Below are 18189 nucleotides of genomic sequence, written 5' to 3' on the forward strand. Positions count from 1 at the left end.
GTCCACATTTGGTGGGGGATGGCGTGACTTTGCTTCCAGAGGAGCCAGGCGGGGGCTTGAGCAGTGGTATTGGCAATGTGGTGGTGGTGGAGGAAAAACGCTTGGGCTGCCTAGCAGAGGGCTCAAGTGAGGACGAGGAGGATGTAGCTGTTGTGGTGGAGCTTGGGGGCACAGTGGTCTTCTTTCCCGATACCTCATCGGCAAAGAACACTGTGAGAGGATCCCATTGCTGCAGAAGGCGGTTAATACACTGGCCAAGGGACAACCATCTTGTAGATACCAGCTTCAAATTCTTCCTGACATCAGTGTCCTACAGGATCTGTAGGTTACGCAGAGGCCTTTCTCTTGCTACTCTTGTTGAGATAGTTACGAGAAAGTCTTCGGTATTAACACTGAGCTGCCTCAACGCCTTCTGCAGCTATGTGTATCAAATGGCAGGCAAAACCAACCAAGTACAGAATTTCATTTCGGGTCTTCAGAAATGCTGCCACCTCTTGCATGACAACAGCATTATCCGCTGCAAAACTCACAATTGGACCACGGAATGTTCCTCTTCTTCATTTCAGTGTCAATTATGTCAAATACAGCTCTTCCTGTACTCTCTCGATTCACATAGCTTAAGCAATAACAGTACTACCTTGCTGATACTTGCATTGAAGAGCCGTAATACAATCAGATACATTTTGACATCCTCCATGTCAGTACTGCCATCGGTAGCCAGGCTGAAAGGACACCTCTTCATTGCTTCTGTGATTCCTTGCTCATCATCAAGGGCCAGTGTTTTGATTATGTTTGCAGTCTTCGTCCTGGCACAGCCATACTGCTTTGCGATGTCACTGTTGGGAAACATCTTTTGAAAAAGTGGCCCTGCATGGTCTGCCACAGCCAATGGCAGGTTGTGTTCAACAATGTACACTACCGTTCAAGTTTGGGGTCACATAGAAATGTCCTTGTTTTCCATGAAAACATACATGAAATGAGTTGCAAAATGAATAGGAAATATAGTCAAGATGCTGACAAGGTTATAAATAATGATTTTTAATTGAAATAGTGTCCTTCAAACTTTGCCTTCGTCAAAAAATCCTCCATTTGCAGCAATTACAGCCTTGCAGACCTTTGGCATTCTAGTATTCAATTTGTTGAGGTAATCTGAAGAGATTTCACCCATGCTTCCTGAAGCACCTCCCACAAGTTGGATTGGCTTGATGGGCACTTCTTACATACCATACGGTCAAGCTGCTCCCACAACAGCTCAATAGGGTTGAGATCCGGTGACTGTGCTGGCCACTCCTCTGTCCAGTGTCTGTTCTTTTGCCCATCTTAAATATTTTTATTGGCCATTCTGAGATATGGCTTTTTCTTTGCAACTGCCTAGAAGGCCAGCATCCCGGAGACGCCTCTTCACTGTTGACATTGAGACTGGTGTTTTGCGGGTACTAATTAATGAGGCTGCCAGTTGAGGACTTGTGAGCCGCCTGTTTCTCAACCTAGACACTAATGTACTTGTCCTCTTGCTCAGTTGTGCATCGGGGCCTCCCACTCCTCTTTCTATTCTGGTTAGAGACAGTTTGCGCTGTTCTCTGAAGGGAGTAGTACACAGCATTGTACAAGAGCTTCAGTTTCTTGACAATTTCTCACATGGAATAGCCTACATTTTTCAGAACAAGAATAGACTGAGGCGTTTCAGAAGAGAGGTCTTTGTTACTGGCCATTTTGAGCCTGTAATCGAACCCACAAATGCTGATGCTCCAGATAGCATCAGCATTTCACTACACTCGCATTAACATCTGCTAACCATGTGTATGTGACAAATAAAATGTTATTTGATATTCAACTAGTCTAAAGAAGGCCAGTTTTATTGCTTCTTTAAATCAGAACAGCAGTTTTCAGCTGTGCTAACATAATTGCAAAAGGGTTTTCTAGTGATCAATTAGCTTTTTAAAATGCTAAACTTGGATTAGCTAACACAACGTGCCATTGGAACACAGGAGTGATGGTTGCTGATAAATGGGCCTCTTTACGCGTATGTAGATATTCCATTAAAAACCTGCTGTTTCCAGCAACAAAAGTAATTTACAACATTAATGTCTACATTGTATTTCTGATCAATTTTATGTTATTTTAATGGACAAAAAAAGTGTTTTTCTTTCAAAACAAGGACATTTCTAAGTGACCCCAAACTTTTGAACGGCAGTGCATGTAGTAAAGAGAGTTTCATCCCGGATGGGTTTCAGATCACTGGCTTGGTGGGAAAAGGTTGTTATAGCTGGGGTTGATGCTGTAGCTGCCAGTAGCTTCTGATGCTTTTTCCCATCCACATGACGTTTACAATCTAAAAGTGAAAGAGGAACCACATTGTACAATAAATTGGGGGGGATAACATGGCCATAGTATTCTTTTCAAATTTTCATGATCCATTTATTCAAGTCATTAAGTAATATGGGTCACTTAAAGGCTATATTATGTAATATTATGTAATATTATGCAATATATCTTAGGATCAAATCATTTAGCATCCTTATATGAAAGCACTTACCTGAGCTTTCTTGATGATTGATGTCAACATCATACTTGCACAAAGTACAAAAAGCATGATATGGTAGCTTGGATTGCGTCAAGCATGACCACTTCTCCTGGTATCGAGGAAGGAACGTCTGAGGCGTGTGTACTCTGCTTTTTTGGGGTTCGGGGTTACTGCTGCTGCTCTGTCTGTTTCTCTCAGTCTCCTCACTCTCATTATGTGACATCGCTTTACTGACTGGCTACAGTAACAATGATTTGCCAAATTAGCTGCTCATTTTGTTATTGCATGGAACCTACGCTTACTTGTTTTTCATGAGCACATGTGCTTAGACAAACATTATGGATCACACCTGGTTCAGTTCAGTCTTCTGGTATTTACTAAATTCATATTGATAAGTACAGAACATACAAAATAAATATGTTTTGTGGAATTAGCACAGATTGTCTGTATGTTTATTCCATTACATGTACAGTGTAGAATGGAGATAATTATTTATATTGTTTTTCTTAGCACATGCCCCCAAGTTTAGTCTCTATAATAGAGGAATGCTTGTCACCTCTCAAACAGGGCCAATCACTAGGGCCAGCTCACAAGTATTGGGATGGCAGGTAGCCTAGTGGTTAGAGTGTTGGACTAGTAACCGAAAGGTTGCTAGATAGAGTCCCCGAGCTGACAAGGTAAAAATCTCTCGTTCTGCCCCTGAACAAGGCAGTTAACCCACTGTTCCTAGGCTGTCATTGTAAATAAGAATTTGTTCTTAACTGACTTGCCTAGTTAAATAAAAGGTAAAAAAAATATTTTAATTGCTTTTTAGACACGTTTCCTAGTCAAAACTATAAGGTAAATCATTTTGAAAACATAAAAACAAATGATCGCATCGACACTCATCGACCTCAAACTGGCTACACAAAGTTCAGTAGGCTACCGCAAAGGGAATCTGAACGCTGTTCAGTAGGCTACCGCAAAGGGAATCTGAACGCTTTTCAGTAGGCTACCGCAAAGGGAATCTGAACGCTGTTCAGTAGGCTACCGCAAAGGGAATCTGAACGCTGTTCAGTAGGCTACCGCAAAGGGAATCTGAACGCTGTTCAGTAGGCTACCGCAAAGGGAATCTGAACGCTGTTCAGTAGGCTACCGCAAAGGGAATCTGAACGCTGTTCAGTAGGCTACCGCAAAGGGAATCTGAACGCTGTTCAGTAGGCTACCGCAAAGGGAATCTGAACGCTGTTCAGTAGGCTACCGCAAAGGGAATCTGAACGCTGTTCAGTAGGCTACCGCAAAGGGAATCTGAACGCTGTTCAGTAGGCTACCGCAAAGGGAATCTGAACGCTGTTCAGTAGGCTACCGCAAAGGGAATCTGAACGCTGTTTGCTAGAAGAGTCTGCTGTTTGAGCCGATGTAAAATCCTATTGTATTTCTTTACAGCGCATACATCATTTTAGATTTTCGATATTGATCAAATCTAAAATCTAGTGCCAAGGTATTTTAGAAGAATTGCCTCTATAGCTAATAGCGGACACTCATTCATTCTTAGTCACAGTCTTCTAAACTCCCCACTCCATTTAATGCCAAGATGTATTATTTTATTATACTTTTGTAATGCTTTTTGTGACGTGGATCATAATTACAGTCTATCAGGTTGTGTGATCCTTGTAATGTTACATGGAAAATACAACTAATGGGATGCAGAATTAAATGTAAATTACACTCGCACAAATGCGACCAGTTATTTTTCGCATTTGCATTTAATTTCTCTCACTAGCAAATGCGAGTGAACTGCTGGCACTTTAGAGCCCACTGAATGTCCAGCTTATGTTCGCTAACGTTAGCTTGAAACAATTAGTGTTTACCTTTCCACAACACACTGAGTTGAAAAGGGAGTTGTCCATGTGTTTACGTACTGCTGACAGTCAGCAAACAGGAGGAGGGGCAGACACGGGGTAGCCACGTCCAATAATGATGTATTCATCTCCATGTCCGTTGACAAACTCTGTACATGTCTGTGTGTTGCAGCTCGAGAATCGGGATGTTAGATTTACTCAACATATTTTTTATTAAAATGTTATAAAAATATATATTTTTAAAAAATCAGGCCCTATTCATGTCTGCATAATTTTTACTCGGATCTCGTACTTGCGTATATGGACAGAGAATTACGTTGTTGGTACACAAAATGCGTGCATGTTGGCATGTCTGTATATCTGGCCAGGTGATCATAAAGTAGTGCCAAGCTGTAGTAGGGTCTATATCTGGCCAGGTGAGCAGTAGTGTGAAGGTGTAGGATCTTTACCTGGGCAGCGTATGTGATGGCCTCCAGCTGCAGAGCAGACAGCCAGCCGCGGTCGATGGTCTCCTCCGGTATGGACATTCTGTACCACACGTTGGGAGGATTCACACTGGACAGGGAGCTTGTCTCCACAACCGGGTCTGGGTGACGCAGCCCGATCCGCACTGGAACAAGCAACATGATCAGTCAACCAACTGATCAATGAAACCTTCATTTTGAATCAACTCCTCTGCTCCCCCAAAACAAAGCGACTCAGTGTGAACCTCTGCATGGGCTCCACCTATCTTTCATCAGTCAATAGCTTCAGTAAAGGTGAAAGGAAACTAAATAGTTGGGAGTACTCCGAGTAAAGCTTACATTTCATGGGCATGTACTCGGCGTATGTCTCAGCATGACCCAACTCTTCATCCTCCTCTTCCTCAGCCTCCTCCTCCTCTTTCATTCCTGGGAGTTTCTATAAAAACATATCACTGATTATAAAGCGGACTGAAGTATTTCAAAGAAACTCAGGTTCTGTCATTCAACATGGGGAACGGGTAGAGATTTTATTAGGACTACCACGACCTCTGCCTTTTGGTTAAGAGTCAGTGATTGGACGATGCCACAAACTCACTAGTGTAGGTGAGAAGCTCCGCACTTTCACGTCGTCGTTCACCCAGATCCGAGCGGCGTCTTTACCTGACACCTCCTTTATCCCGTTGTTCAGTTCCGCTGTGAGAACAGAAAGAAAAGAGGAATCATTAGTGTAAAAACAGACACCAACTGACCAAGTCCATTATAAACAAAGACATTCACACACTTAGGCATGATTCACTTGAACTGAACAGCCCATGTGCAAGGTCACTTCTTAAGTCACCTCACTGCTTCCTAAGTCTAAACCAACCTTAAATAAAGTGGGTGTGAACTGTGGAAGTGCCATACAGGTGTGAAAACTGGACCCTTTTACAACAACCCTTTCCTTTCCCATCCTGTGATACATAACACTAGATTCTGAGAGGATTCCTGATCATCTTGTCCATACCTGGTTTACGCATCATCTTTGTCGAGACCAGTATTATCTCTGCGAGAATGAGTGCATTGAACAAAGAGATGTTTGGTACACATTAATGATCCTGTGAGTTAAGTTAATACTCTGTACAGTGAAGGGTTTTGGCATGGCTGTTACATCCTGATCAGCCTTTCCCAAACTAAACTTAAAAGAGCAAAATAGATAGACATGGGAATGGCATGAATGGATTGCACACTGGTACTCAAAATAACATGGGCAGAAAATGTCTTTGGCTACATGACATCATTCTCGACCGCCTCTTCTAACCGAAGATCTTCACCTTTAAATAAGAGCAGTTTCAGCCCTTCAATGGCTTCCATCCCTTGACAAGGTCACCTCTGATCTTAGAATGGTATAGAATAGGTGAGACCCATATGGTAGTGACATCAAGTGTTCTTGTTTTCTCAAAAAGCAAAAGGCTGGGAAAAGAAAAGCCATTTTTGGAGCCATTGGAATGCAGTCAGGGTTCAATTAGTACTGTGACTCACTGGTGCCTGTGGCTATTGCTGTGGCGACCGGCTGGGCGATGTCTTGCGGCGGCTTGAGCCTCATGAGTTCCACCAGACTACTACCCTTCATGGTGCTGCCCTTCAGACCACCTGTCCTCAACAGGTCCTTCAGCTGGATCTGACACACAGAGGGAAAGATATATGTTATAACACAGAAGGCTCTTTATCTAAAGTTCAGTAGTCCCTACATTTTTTTTTATTTTTTTTTGCAAGAGGCAGCACAGGAAGTGAAGAACCTCTCAGCCCTCATGAACTCTACCAAATCAGAGAGCACACACACATTTGTATATTTTTCATTTTTCAGCAGCATTTTTGTCTAAGGGCAAAAGCATTTCCTCCACTGACCTGCTCTGTGCTGGAAGAAACCACTGTGGAGACTGTGGAGGGGAGAGCCGTGGAGGAGGTGAGTGTGGAAGTGGACCCCCGCAGGGCTGAGGGAGTGGTATGGACTACCTTGGTGACTGTGATGGTATGTCTGGCCGTGCCTCCAGTTGAGGGCTTGGTCACAACGATTGTTCCCAGCGATGGCAACTGATTCAGTTGATTTAAGACAAATGTGGTGGTTGAGGGTTGAGGCTTGTGCTGGTGGACCAGTGAGCAGAGTAAAGAGACAGGGGAAGAGGGTGAGATGTTACCACACAGAAATTATACTACAGTACAACACTAGACAATTAGAGTCATTACACAATTTGCAAATAGGTAAAATAGTTTTTAATTGATGGTCTATGTTCTCGAAATGTGTAGACAACGCACAAATATTCTGGGTCCTTTTTAAATGGGAACAAACATGTGAAAACAAACGGAAAGCAAACTTGCTGAGCAAGTTTAGGCAGTGGCTGGCTTCTCCATTTCAAAACCCTGGTTACCAGTTGACTGAATAGGTTTCTTAGTAACAGCACACTGTAAACAATATTTAGTTAAATAGAGTTCCTACCCTGATTGTGCCTGTAGGATTGGGTGGAGCTGTGACTCCCATTGGCTCCATCCCCGAGTCAACACCCAGGGCACTGATGGAGATGGACTGGAGAGAAACAAAATTCACATCAGCACCAGAGAACACTACACATCTAAAGCAGCGCCCAGGCTGTCCTTTAGTTATGCATTCATGCATATCAGAGGAAAAGCTACTACTGAGATGCTGGGAGGAGGCCACTATAACCTATTGAGATAATAACTATATAGTGCTTTTCATTCAGAAGAACTAGAAGTAGAAGTGGCACAATTACTGTGTAACCAACAGTTATGGATGAAGATGGATGGAGATCCATGAAAATAAAAAAAGCTAGTCAAATGGTTATAACGGTGCCAGTGGTCATTTGGCTGATCAATGACCGTCACAGCTCTAGCTAAAAGACACTTTGGACTACTGGGAAGATGCCTCCCTTAGTTTCACCTACCTGTGGGGTGGGAGAGGGCATTGCAGCATCCTGAGGGTCAAAGTCAAACAGGTCGTTAGGGCAGATGCCGCTCTCGCTCAGGGCTGCTAGGAGCAAATCCTGTCCAGGATCCATCATCTGCAAACAGCAACAAACTGGTGAGTGACATCATCAGCAGGGGACAGATAGGGCAACGCCTCTCTATCCACTGCTAGTGATCTAACCAAAACAACTGTCTTTAGTTAAGACTTTTGTACATTGGGCTCTCTGACACCTTGGAATTAACAGTTTACTGTCTGTAGCACACCCTGCTACAACACACTTTCACACAGGGAAATAGAAGCATAATAGCTCAAAGAAAATAATTCAAACTACACTGAATAAAGGTTGGTAGTTTTGAATCAACAACTTTCATAAATAATTAGCAACAGATATTTCTCAGACAGACATTAGGACCATCTAATGCACAGCACCATGTGGCAGAGGTGTGATCACTGACTGTGTTAACCTTATTTATCTAACAGTTAATCAAACCATCAGACCAGAGAACTTCACTCAGCTACCTAGTCACTAACTAATACAGTACAGTGTTGGTTGCTGCTGTAGATGTTTGTTGGCCATTAAAACAATTATGCCATCCAGATGAGAGAACGAGCGTCTTGACTGGCATGTGGCACCTGCCGGAATGCTGCAATGATGTTTGTAAATGTTGGACAGTTTCCAAAAACAACTCGGTCAAGGTATACCGCAAGAATATTCTGTGTGTACACACTTAAATGCAATGTGTAGATCCAGGAGTATGATCTTGAGAACTTGCCTGGTTACAAAGTGACTCAGACCCCGGCACGTGTTTACACTGACCGACTCCCTAGTCTCAACTTCCTGGTGTGACGTGATTGCTCGCTAATGTCAAATCGAACAACGTGTTCTAAACAGCTTATTAGGCAAAGACAGTCAAATTATGAATAGGCCAGCTAGGAAACCCACACTCTAAAAAAAAGTTAACAGTATTACAATATTCGTAGACTCACTGTGTGGCAATATTAGCTAACTAACGTTAGTTAACTAGCTAGCATGCTTCCGACTAAATTGACCATTAATAACAGTTAACGTTATAGTAACTGTCCACATAATTTATAAGTAAAGTTACTATCGAATCAACAAACATCGATATGCAACTGTTTCTGTGGGAAACATTTGTTTGCATGCAACATAACTAACGTTAGCTTGGCTGTTAGCTAGCTTGCTGGATAACCAAGTTAGCTGGCTAACCCCTATGAATTTAAACTACACTCAGCAAATCAATGTAACGTTACTGAAAGACAACCCCATATAACGCAGTCGCTAGCATTATTAGCCATAGCTAATGTATCTACAATAACAATAAATAGTTCGCTAGCTGCTACTAGTAATGTTACAAGAGTATTTAGCTACCCAAAGTTAGTTAGCTCAAGTTACCCTAGTTAGCTAGCTAATATCAAATTAAGATGTTTTGGTGTTATGTTCAGTCACAGTTACTAACGTTAGCTAGCTACTGTACAGTAAGTTAGACGCTAACAGCTAAAGGTAACTGCCATGAATTGAAAGAGGACACCAAAACACAATTTCACGAAAGCAACATGTCACAGCCTCACTTTTACTGTGATCCTCGGCAAATCCTCAAGCATTTTCAGACATTTGTGCCTGATAACAACACTCACTTATCAGTGAACGGGCGTTTCGTTAATCGCTGCCTTAACGGGGGATATTACCCTCTTCGCTCCTCTGTTTTCTAACCACCTTCCGCCATCTTTACCAAGCAGCCAGTCGAGCATTGGTCACGTGACGTTTAACCCGAGCGCTGGAATTTTCAGTCGAGAATTCTTTCTGCTCCGTCGATAAAAAAGTATTTCTAAATGGCCGCGGGGCGTCCGTTGGCGATCGCCAATCGATAAAGAAAATAATGTTGGCATTTCAAGCATAATTTTTTCTAACCTTTACAGTCCAGAAACAGAGCGCTAAAACCGTGTCACGTGACCACGTGAGGTCTTTGAAGGAAGTGACGTCTAGCACACGTTTTGCAACATATGTAATTTGGAACCCCCATGTTGGTAAGGTCAATATATATAAATAAATAAAACTCATTGGTAAGGTCAGGGCAAAACGTTAGCCGGTCTTTATTAGAGGTATGTGTGTCATGATTTCAAATCATAAAGTCAATTCAAATATCTACTCTGTATGTTTTTATACTGCATAAATCAATCAATAGTAACCCAGTCTAGACCAGAGAGAGAGAGAGAGAGAGAAGCAGCACAAAGCAAGGAAAATCTCCCTGGAAAGTACAAACCTTGAGAGGAACCAGACTCAGATGGGGACCCCTCAGGCTTTTCAATTCATGCTCTTACTAGCAGCAATAATAAACAGATAAATATATATGATTCATAATCAAATAATATTTTACACAATCATTAAATGTAATACCTTTTAAGTAAAAACATTTGGCAGTGTGAAAAGTTTGCCTAGAAATAAAACATGAAAACAAAATATAAAAGCCACAAACAAAACATGACACACCTGAACACAAATATACAGAGAGCAAGAGAGAGATATGACTATGAATTTGACTATGTACAGACCTGGCTCTCAAGAGAAGACAACATGCCCACAATGAGGTGGAAACTGAGCTGCACTTCCTAACCTCCTGTCAAATGTATGACCATATTAGAGACACATATTTCCCTCAGATTACACAGACACACAAAGAATTCGAAAACAAATCAAATTTAGATAAAACCCCATATCTATTGGGTGAAATACCAGTGTGCCATCACAGCAGCAAGATTTGTGACCTGTTGCCACAAGGGCAACCAGTGAAGAACAAACACCATTGTAAATACAACCTATATTTATGTTTATTTATTTTCCCTTTTGTTCTTTAACTATTTGCACATCATTACAACACTGTATATATACATAATATGACTTTTGAAATGAATATTCTTCTGGAACTTTTTTCAGTGTAATGTTTACTGTACATTTTTTATTGTTTATTTCACTTTTGTTTATTATCAATTTCACTTGCTTTGTCAAAGTAAACAAATATTTCCTATGCCAATAAAGCCCTTAAATTGTAATTTAATTGAATTGAGGTAGAGCATTTACACAGTTTAGTCAGTTTCTGTAAAAGGATTATTTTCATTAGGGGATTTGTTGGTCAATTTCTTCAACAAATGATCAGGTATACATAATTATCAAACATACATTAGTAATGGAAAGGAAACACAGACTCTTTGTTTAAGTATTAAAAAATACTCCTTTAGTAATATAATTTGTAGGTAGAAGTTGGTAAAGAGTACAGTATAACTGTATATTATATTTTCTCCCTAAGTTCTGCAAAATGTCTAAGACATCCTGTAACTCATATAGCCTCCCAAATCCCCTTACGTAACTTTCTCTGGCAACAACATTTTAATAAATCTAACCTCCCCCTGACAGCAGGAACCATCTTATCAGCAAGTAAAAACTCAGAAGTGGGTTTGACCGAAACTTGACCTTTCATCACAAGTATAGGGTCATGACAAGGTGAACGAGTGTAAGCATCTTCAGACAGGTGGCTATTTTCATCAGGTCTGTGGCAGCCTTGTGTTCTCAGAAAACCAGATAACCACGGTGGGATCCAGACAGGAGGAGTCTGAATGTAGACACCTTCTGATAGTGTCTGAAGGTCACAACACTCAAAACAGGTTTTAACACACACAGAGGTCTCCTGAAGAGGAGACCTTACAGTTTATCATAACATAATTTATTAACCCTTTAAAAGGTATACGGCCTTGGTTTAACGCTCTTTAGATTTTTTTTAATGATGATTGATGATAATGATTAATGTTGATTAAGAAAAACAAATGCTTTGTGTGAAAGCTCTCGGAAGCCAACTCCCCGAAACACTGTCAGACAGCGCCTCCTGCTGACTTTATGTTATAACTACAGTCACAAATGTTCACATGGACCCTCAAGAGAATGAGTTACGATAAAAGATGGCGGAGGGAAGGAACCGTGGAAATTATATGGGCTGAATAATTTCAAAGCAAAACATACAAAAAAGTATCCTTTGTGGAGACGGAGGAGAGTGTACAAAGGCAGAGGAGAGATGACTGTTGTGTGACGCAGGGGACATACGGCTGTTGGATATTTTTTTTACTGCAACAGAAGAGTGGACCGAAAGCCTTTCGCATAAAAAGACAAAAAACAAAATAAGACAGAAATGAACGGGGTACGTTGGCTGTAGCTAGCATGGTTAGCCAGCTAACCTAGCTGTATATGTTATCCTCCCTAACCCGGCACTAGCTAGCTACTCTATCGGTTGAATTAGCGAATGGTCGAAATTAAAAGTTAGTCGCTTTCAGTGGGCAAGAATTTGTAGCTGAATTATCCAGTCACGTTTTGCATGTTCTCGAAAACAGCCTTATCACAATTTAATGTGATAAGTGAAGGGATTCAGCTAACAACTATGGAGCCCGTATAGGTGCATCAAAACTGGGACCGAGACTGAAAATCAGCTTCTATCTCAAGGCCATCAGAATGTTAAATAGTCACCACTAGCAAGCCTCTGCCCAGTACCCTGACCGTAGTCACTGTTAATAGCCAACTACCACCCGGTACTTACCCTGCACCTTAGAGACTGCTGCCCTATATCCATAGTCATTGAACGCTGGTCACTTTATAACATGTTTACATACTGTTTTACCCACTCAATATCTATATACTGTATTCTAGTCAAGGCTCATCCTATATAACCACAGCTGTACACACTTTCTATTAATATACTGTATATATATATATATATATATATATATATATATATACACACACCATTGAGTGTACAAATAATTAGGAATACCTTCCTAATATTGAGTTGCACCCCTTTCGCCCTCAGAACAGACTCAATTCGTTGGGTATGGACTCTACAAGGTGTCAAAGCATTCCTTACTGATGCTGGCCCATGTTGACTCCAATACTTCCAACAGTTGTGTCAAGTTGGCTGGATGTCCTTTGGGTGGTGGACCATTCTTGATACACACAGTAAACGGTTGAGTGTGAAAAACCCAGCAGCGTTTGCAGTTCTTGACACACTCAAACCGGTGCGCCTGGCACCTACTATCATACCCCGTTCAAAGACACTTAATTAAATATTTTGTCTTGCCCATTCACACTCTGAATGGCACACATACACAATCCCATGTCCAAAGGTTTAAATCCTTCTTTAACCTGTCTCCTCTCCTTCATGTACACTGATTGAAGTGGCATTAGCAGGTGACGTCAATAAGGGATCATAGCTTTCACTTGGTCAGTCTGTCATGGGAAGAGCAGGTGTTCTTAATGTTATTGTTCATTTTCATATTATTATTTTTATAACTTGTTTTGTAAATTTACACCCTTTTCTCCCCAATTTTGTGATATTACGATCTTGTCTCATCGCTGCAACTCCCCAACAGGCTCGGGAGAGGCGAAGGTCAAGTCATGTGTCCTCTGAAACATGACCTGCCAAACCTCGCTTCTTAACACCCGCTCGCTTAACCAGGAAGCCAACCGCACCAATGTGTTGGAAGAAACCCTCCCTTAATCCGGACAACGCTGGCCCAATTGTGCGCCGCCCTATGGGACTCCCGGTCACGGCCGGTTATAACACAGCCTGGGATCAGACCCCAGGCCCCAGGCTGTAGTGACGCCGCAACACTGCGATGCAGTGCCTTCAGTCTGCTCCACCACTCGGGAGGCCCCGTTCTGATATTTCTTAATTTATTTTTGTAATATGTGTGTATTGCTAGATATTACTGCACAGTTGGATCTAGAAACACAAGCATTGTACTGCACCTGTGATAACATCTGCAAATCCGTGTACACAACCAATAAACTTTGATTTGACAGTCGCACACACATACACAAAACAACAAATAATTGATGGCGTCCACCTCTTTCTTTGACAGGACATGTTACTAAACAGCCACTCCATCACTCTCCGAAACCAGAACCACAGCAAGTCCAAATCACCTGACCTTGATGAGATGACCATCAAACTCATACAGGAGGGAAAGTACACTGGACGCTGCTCTATACAGAATGATGCACAGAGGCAAGGTGACGGTATGTAGTGTGTAGTAGCCTGATCATTTAACTACTGCAGTGCATTCACGTCCTACTCTTTCTATTATGCTGTTCTGCTTGATCAGTTATCTTGTTGAGTGTGCAACAGATCTTGTTGATTAATCCACTCAAGTTGCAAATGTTTGATCAATGTATTGTATAGAATTGAAAAGGCCTAGATCAATGTGTTAATTCATTGTAGAGGCATTTATTGGCATTGTGAATGCTGAGTAGGTAAACTTAAAAGGTTTGTTAAGAGGTTGGCTTCATCAGGATCCATCACTTCAGGCCTCCTTTATAAGTCACACCTTCTTATCACAAGTAAGAAGGAGCTGGGGGATTTGGTCTGAGCAGCATCTCAACAGTTTAAAGTGGTTTCCCTTCCTCATTTTACATTGGTGTTCTTAAGCAGACTCCTCTCTGCTTTCCCCACCCAGCAGCCAGGAAACTGAACTCTGAGGCGGCATTCGTCCTGAAGCTGGCGGATCGTGAGGAGAGCCACAGCCAGCGGCCCTGCAGGACAGAAGAGCACCAGGCCCCCCAGCAGCTTCTCCACTTCTCCCCAGTCTCCTGCCTCCACGCCCCATCCGAGCACTCCTCCCCTCCTGCCCCCAGTAACATCACCCACACCCTCCTCGCCAACAACACCGCCGCTCACCTCGCCAACCAGAGGAGGGACATCCGACGCAAGGCCAAAGGAAAGAAGTCAACACTTAGAATGTAAGCTACTACTGGATATCAGCAAAAATAAATCTGGTGTTTTCATACCTTGGGATGTCGTAAATGCATGCACTAATCTGGAGCATGTAGATCATTAAGTAAAAGGGTGTATTTGGATTGAGACTGGTGAACTGCACATAGGTACACATGGGACAAGTGCCAACTATCTGGAGTACACTAAACTGAACTTGAGGTAGTGGAAGCTTGGGTACTTGTGTTTTTCTGCTTTCAACAATGCCTACCTTGTTGACTTGCCAAACAGAATCCATTAGTCAAAACCTGTTTGGCAAGAAAGTTACAGATTTGCTGAAGTAGAAACAGGCTAGCACCCATATACCAATGTATTTGTGACCTTACTGTCTAAAATCTTGATTTTCAATTTTATAATTGATGTACCATAAAGGGCTGCAACATCTCTGTTGTGCTTCTGTTGGACACATTGTGCTTCTGTTGGACACATTGTGCTTCTGTTGGACACATTGTGCTTCTGTTGGACACATTGTGCTTCTGTTGGACACATTGTGCTTCTGTTGGACACATTGTGCTTCTGTTGGACACATTGTGCTTCTGTTGGACACATTGTGCTTCTGTTGGACACATTGTGCTTGTTTATTCACTTTCACAAAAACGTGGTCATGGCTCATATGTACCCATAGATTTAAAAATGGTTTTGATTGTTAATGTCAGTTCATACATTTCCTTTCCAGGGCAGAGAGCGGAAATTCCCAAAACCGCAAAGTAACAGACTACTATCCTATAAGGAGAAGCTCCAGGAAAAGCAGATCAGAGCTGAAGGTGAGTGTAAAGGGCATGTATTACCGTGTAACACTAAAACATCGACCAATATCATACTATTGTTATTAAGCAGTGTCCTGTACAGAGTATTGAAAGATAAACAAAGCTAGTGTGGAATGAGAACCTAGTTGTTTGAACACCAGTCATTCTGTTTTATCAGTCGCTCAGGGTTCATAAGGTCAGGAAAAGTCATGTAATTTTAAAATGTAATTTTCCAGCCCTGCAAAATGATCAAATCTGAAAAGTTTTGGGAAAGTCATGGAAATTAATTTAATCATTTCTGTTAATGTAATTTATTTACGCTCATTTTTAAAATGTTTGATCAATCAAACAAAAATCAACATATCAGCCAGGATCGCAATGACAATTTAGCGTGTCTGTGTTTGCGCACATCACCTGCATGCCATTAAGTTGTTTGATGCAGTGTTTCTGTTGCAGTCATTTAGCCATTTTAGAATTAGGCTGTAACGTAATAAAATATGGAGAAGGGGTCTGAATACTTTCCAAATCCACTGTATGTCTGCCTCGCTACTCACAGAATGGAATTTGCAACACAACAAGCTCCTGGGTTTTTAAAGTGTTCAAATGTTTTCGACCCACAATGTAATTGTTCTGAACCGCAACCCATCCCCCGGGTTGAAAGAATGTGTTCAGGCCACCCGCCAGCTGATTTTCAGAGGAAACACTGGTTTGAGGGCTTTTTGTTTGTTTATTTATCAACAAGGATTTGGTATGTTTTGACCAAACAAAATATTAAACAAAGCTGACTTTTTTATGTTTGCAGTGTAACTTTGTTCTTCCTAAATGGAAAAGGTTCATAAAATGTATAAGATGATGGCATTAGCAACTATAAGGACTTGTGTTCTTCAATTAGTCATATGACAGTGATCATTACATGTCCTCTGTGCTTGTCTTCTCATAGTGTGAACAAAAGAAACACATCGATGATCTGATCATAAATGGGGTCGAGGAAGGAATGGAGGTACACTCATTGATCACAGCTTCTGAAACTTCACTATCAGACTGGCATGTTTATTTACAGACATGAAATGCATCTCACACGCAATGTCCCCCCCCTCCCCTGATTATTTAGAAATGGTTTGTTACCTTTTTTTAGCTTGTCATTGACTTTTGGACTATATTGTATTCCAATATCTGAGTGAAATATATCTGGTTCAGGTGCAGCATATTGAGGGGAAGGGTCGAGGAGTGTTTGCCACCCAGATTTTCCAGAAGGGCCAGTATGTAGTGGAGTACCATGGAGACCTGCTGCAGATCACCGACGCCAAAACAAGGGAGGCCGAATACACTCTCAACCCTACCACCGGCTGCTACATGTACTACTTTCAGTATATCTGCAAAACCTACTGGTAGGTCAAAACACTTCCTCTTTTATGTGTGTGGCATCTCTGGCATAGCCGCATAGCAATTTCAGTGTTCTCAATGTTTGTAGCACTAATGCAGTCTGTTTTAGTTTCATGATACAATAACTTTTCAACCATACCCAACGTGTTAGATTAACTTAATACCAGCGTTCTTTCAATTGCTTCTCCCTCTAGTGTGGACGCCACGAAAGAAACGGGTCGCATGGGCCGTCTGATCAACCACAGTAAGAACGGCAACTGTCAAACCAAACTCCATGATATCAACGGGATACCTCACCTCATCCTGGTGGCATCGCGAGACGTCGATGAGGGCGAGGAGCTGCTCTACGACTACGGCGACCGCAGCAAATCTTCCATCGCATCCCACCCCTGGCTTAAACATTGATGGAGACAGCTCAAAGAAGAATGCTAACAACACCATGGTTTCTTAATAGATCGTTTTTTTTATGTAAAAATTGCCTTAGCAACAGAATGTGTTAGCACATTTTTTTCAGAGAGGGGAATGGGCGTGTGTGTGCGCACAACCTAGGAGGAGGCAGTTTAGAGGATGGGTTAGGTTATAGTGACTTAAACACATTTAGATCCAGATACATCTTCTAAAAATTTGCCGACATCAATACTTTTTAATATATTTATCCGTCTATATGAAACATGCTAGTTTTTTCCAGCACATTTCTTTTTGTATATTTTGTATTACTGGTAGACCAGTGCTTCCACGGCATGCAGGTTGTAGTTTAGTGTAATGCATTTTTATACAAAGTTTTTCATAATCGGATGTATAGTAGTTAGTTGCTCAGCAATAATTATATTTATGGTGCCAGAGCCCTTTCTGATTGATGCAGAAATATGAGATGCAAACTTATGAGCCCTCTTGAAAAGTTTCCAAAAACTGGAATATGATTCCAACCATTGAAACTTACAATATTTGAAATGTAAATTTTATGCCATGTTAAGTAGAGTTATTTTATAAACTTGAACAAATCTGTACCTATCTTAACACACAAAACTGTAAAAATGTCCACAAACAAATGCTCCACAAGGAAGTATTTAAATACATATGTATGCTGGGGTGGAGGCATTGTTGAATAAACATGGTTTATGCAAAGTATATTTTTTCTCTATTTTATTACTTGTATTACTACTGTCCTGAGAGCATCAGACAGATCACCTCTGTTATTTGATGTGATGATTGCATGAGGTTGTCCTTTCCTGAAACACATTGATATAAAAGGTTTTATAAATACACGGTTTAAAGGCACAGTAACACCTGTTTCTATTTAAAAACAACGTCTATAGAAGGACCGGCTTTACGGGGTGGGCTTGTTCATAGGTGTCACCAAGAGAAGTTCTGTGATGGTCGGGAAGGGAAATGGCGAGAATTGTGGACGAAATGGAAGAAATAGAGAAAAGGTTGTAGAAGCAACA

At 41.5% G+C, this 18189-nt stretch overlaps 2 protein-coding genes across 5 annotated transcripts in view; one reads left to right on the plus strand and one right to left on the minus strand.

Moving 5' to 3' along the window:
• The window catches only part of LOC120044956 (protein strawberry notch homolog 1-like), a 28715-nt gene extending 18951 nt beyond the window's left edge, over positions 1 to 9764 (minus strand). Inside the window, exons 1-8 of the mRNA XM_038989720.1 lie at positions 9445 to 9764; positions 7766 to 7882; positions 7303 to 7389; positions 6714 to 6950; positions 6348 to 6486; positions 5425 to 5522; positions 5169 to 5265; positions 4815 to 4975 (exon numbers count right to left, since the gene is read on the minus strand). Coding sequence (XP_038845648.1) covers positions 4815 to 4975; positions 5169 to 5265; positions 5425 to 5522; positions 6348 to 6486; positions 6714 to 6950; positions 7303 to 7389; positions 7766 to 7882 — 936 coding nt within the window. The 5' untranslated portion in view covers positions 9445 to 9764. The remainder of the gene's footprint in view (positions 1 to 4814; positions 4976 to 5168; positions 5266 to 5424; positions 5523 to 6347; positions 6487 to 6713; positions 6951 to 7302; positions 7390 to 7765; positions 7883 to 9444) is intronic.
• A 1992-nt stretch (positions 9765 to 11756) lies between these two features.
• Positions 11757 to 17861, plus strand: LOC120044218 (N-lysine methyltransferase KMT5A-A-like). Of its 4 annotated transcripts, none has more exons than XM_038988815.1 (7): positions 11757 to 11993; positions 13708 to 13864; positions 14302 to 14584; positions 15292 to 15379; positions 16302 to 16361; positions 16559 to 16749; positions 16939 to 17861. In XM_038988815.1, exons 1-7 carry the CDS (start codon positions 11985 to 11987, stop codon positions 17147 to 17149), a joined length of 999 nt encoding a protein of 332 aa, XP_038844743.1. In that variant the 5' UTR covers positions 11757 to 11984; the 3' UTR covers positions 17150 to 17861. The 4 variants fall into 4 exon arrangements, with proteins under 4 accessions (XP_038844743.1, XP_038844745.1, XP_038844746.1 ...); XM_038988817.1 differs by having other exon boundaries at positions 14305 to 14584; XM_038988818.1 differs by having other exon boundaries at positions 13708 to 13858; positions 14305 to 14584.
• The last annotated feature ends 328 nt before the right edge of the window (positions 17862 to 18189 follow it).

This window comes from Salvelinus namaycush, chromosome 3, assembly GCF_016432855.1.
Source record: "Salvelinus namaycush isolate Seneca chromosome 3, SaNama_1.0, whole genome shotgun sequence".
Classification (NCBI taxonomy): Eukaryota; Metazoa; Chordata; class Actinopteri; order Salmoniformes; family Salmonidae; genus Salvelinus; species Salvelinus namaycush.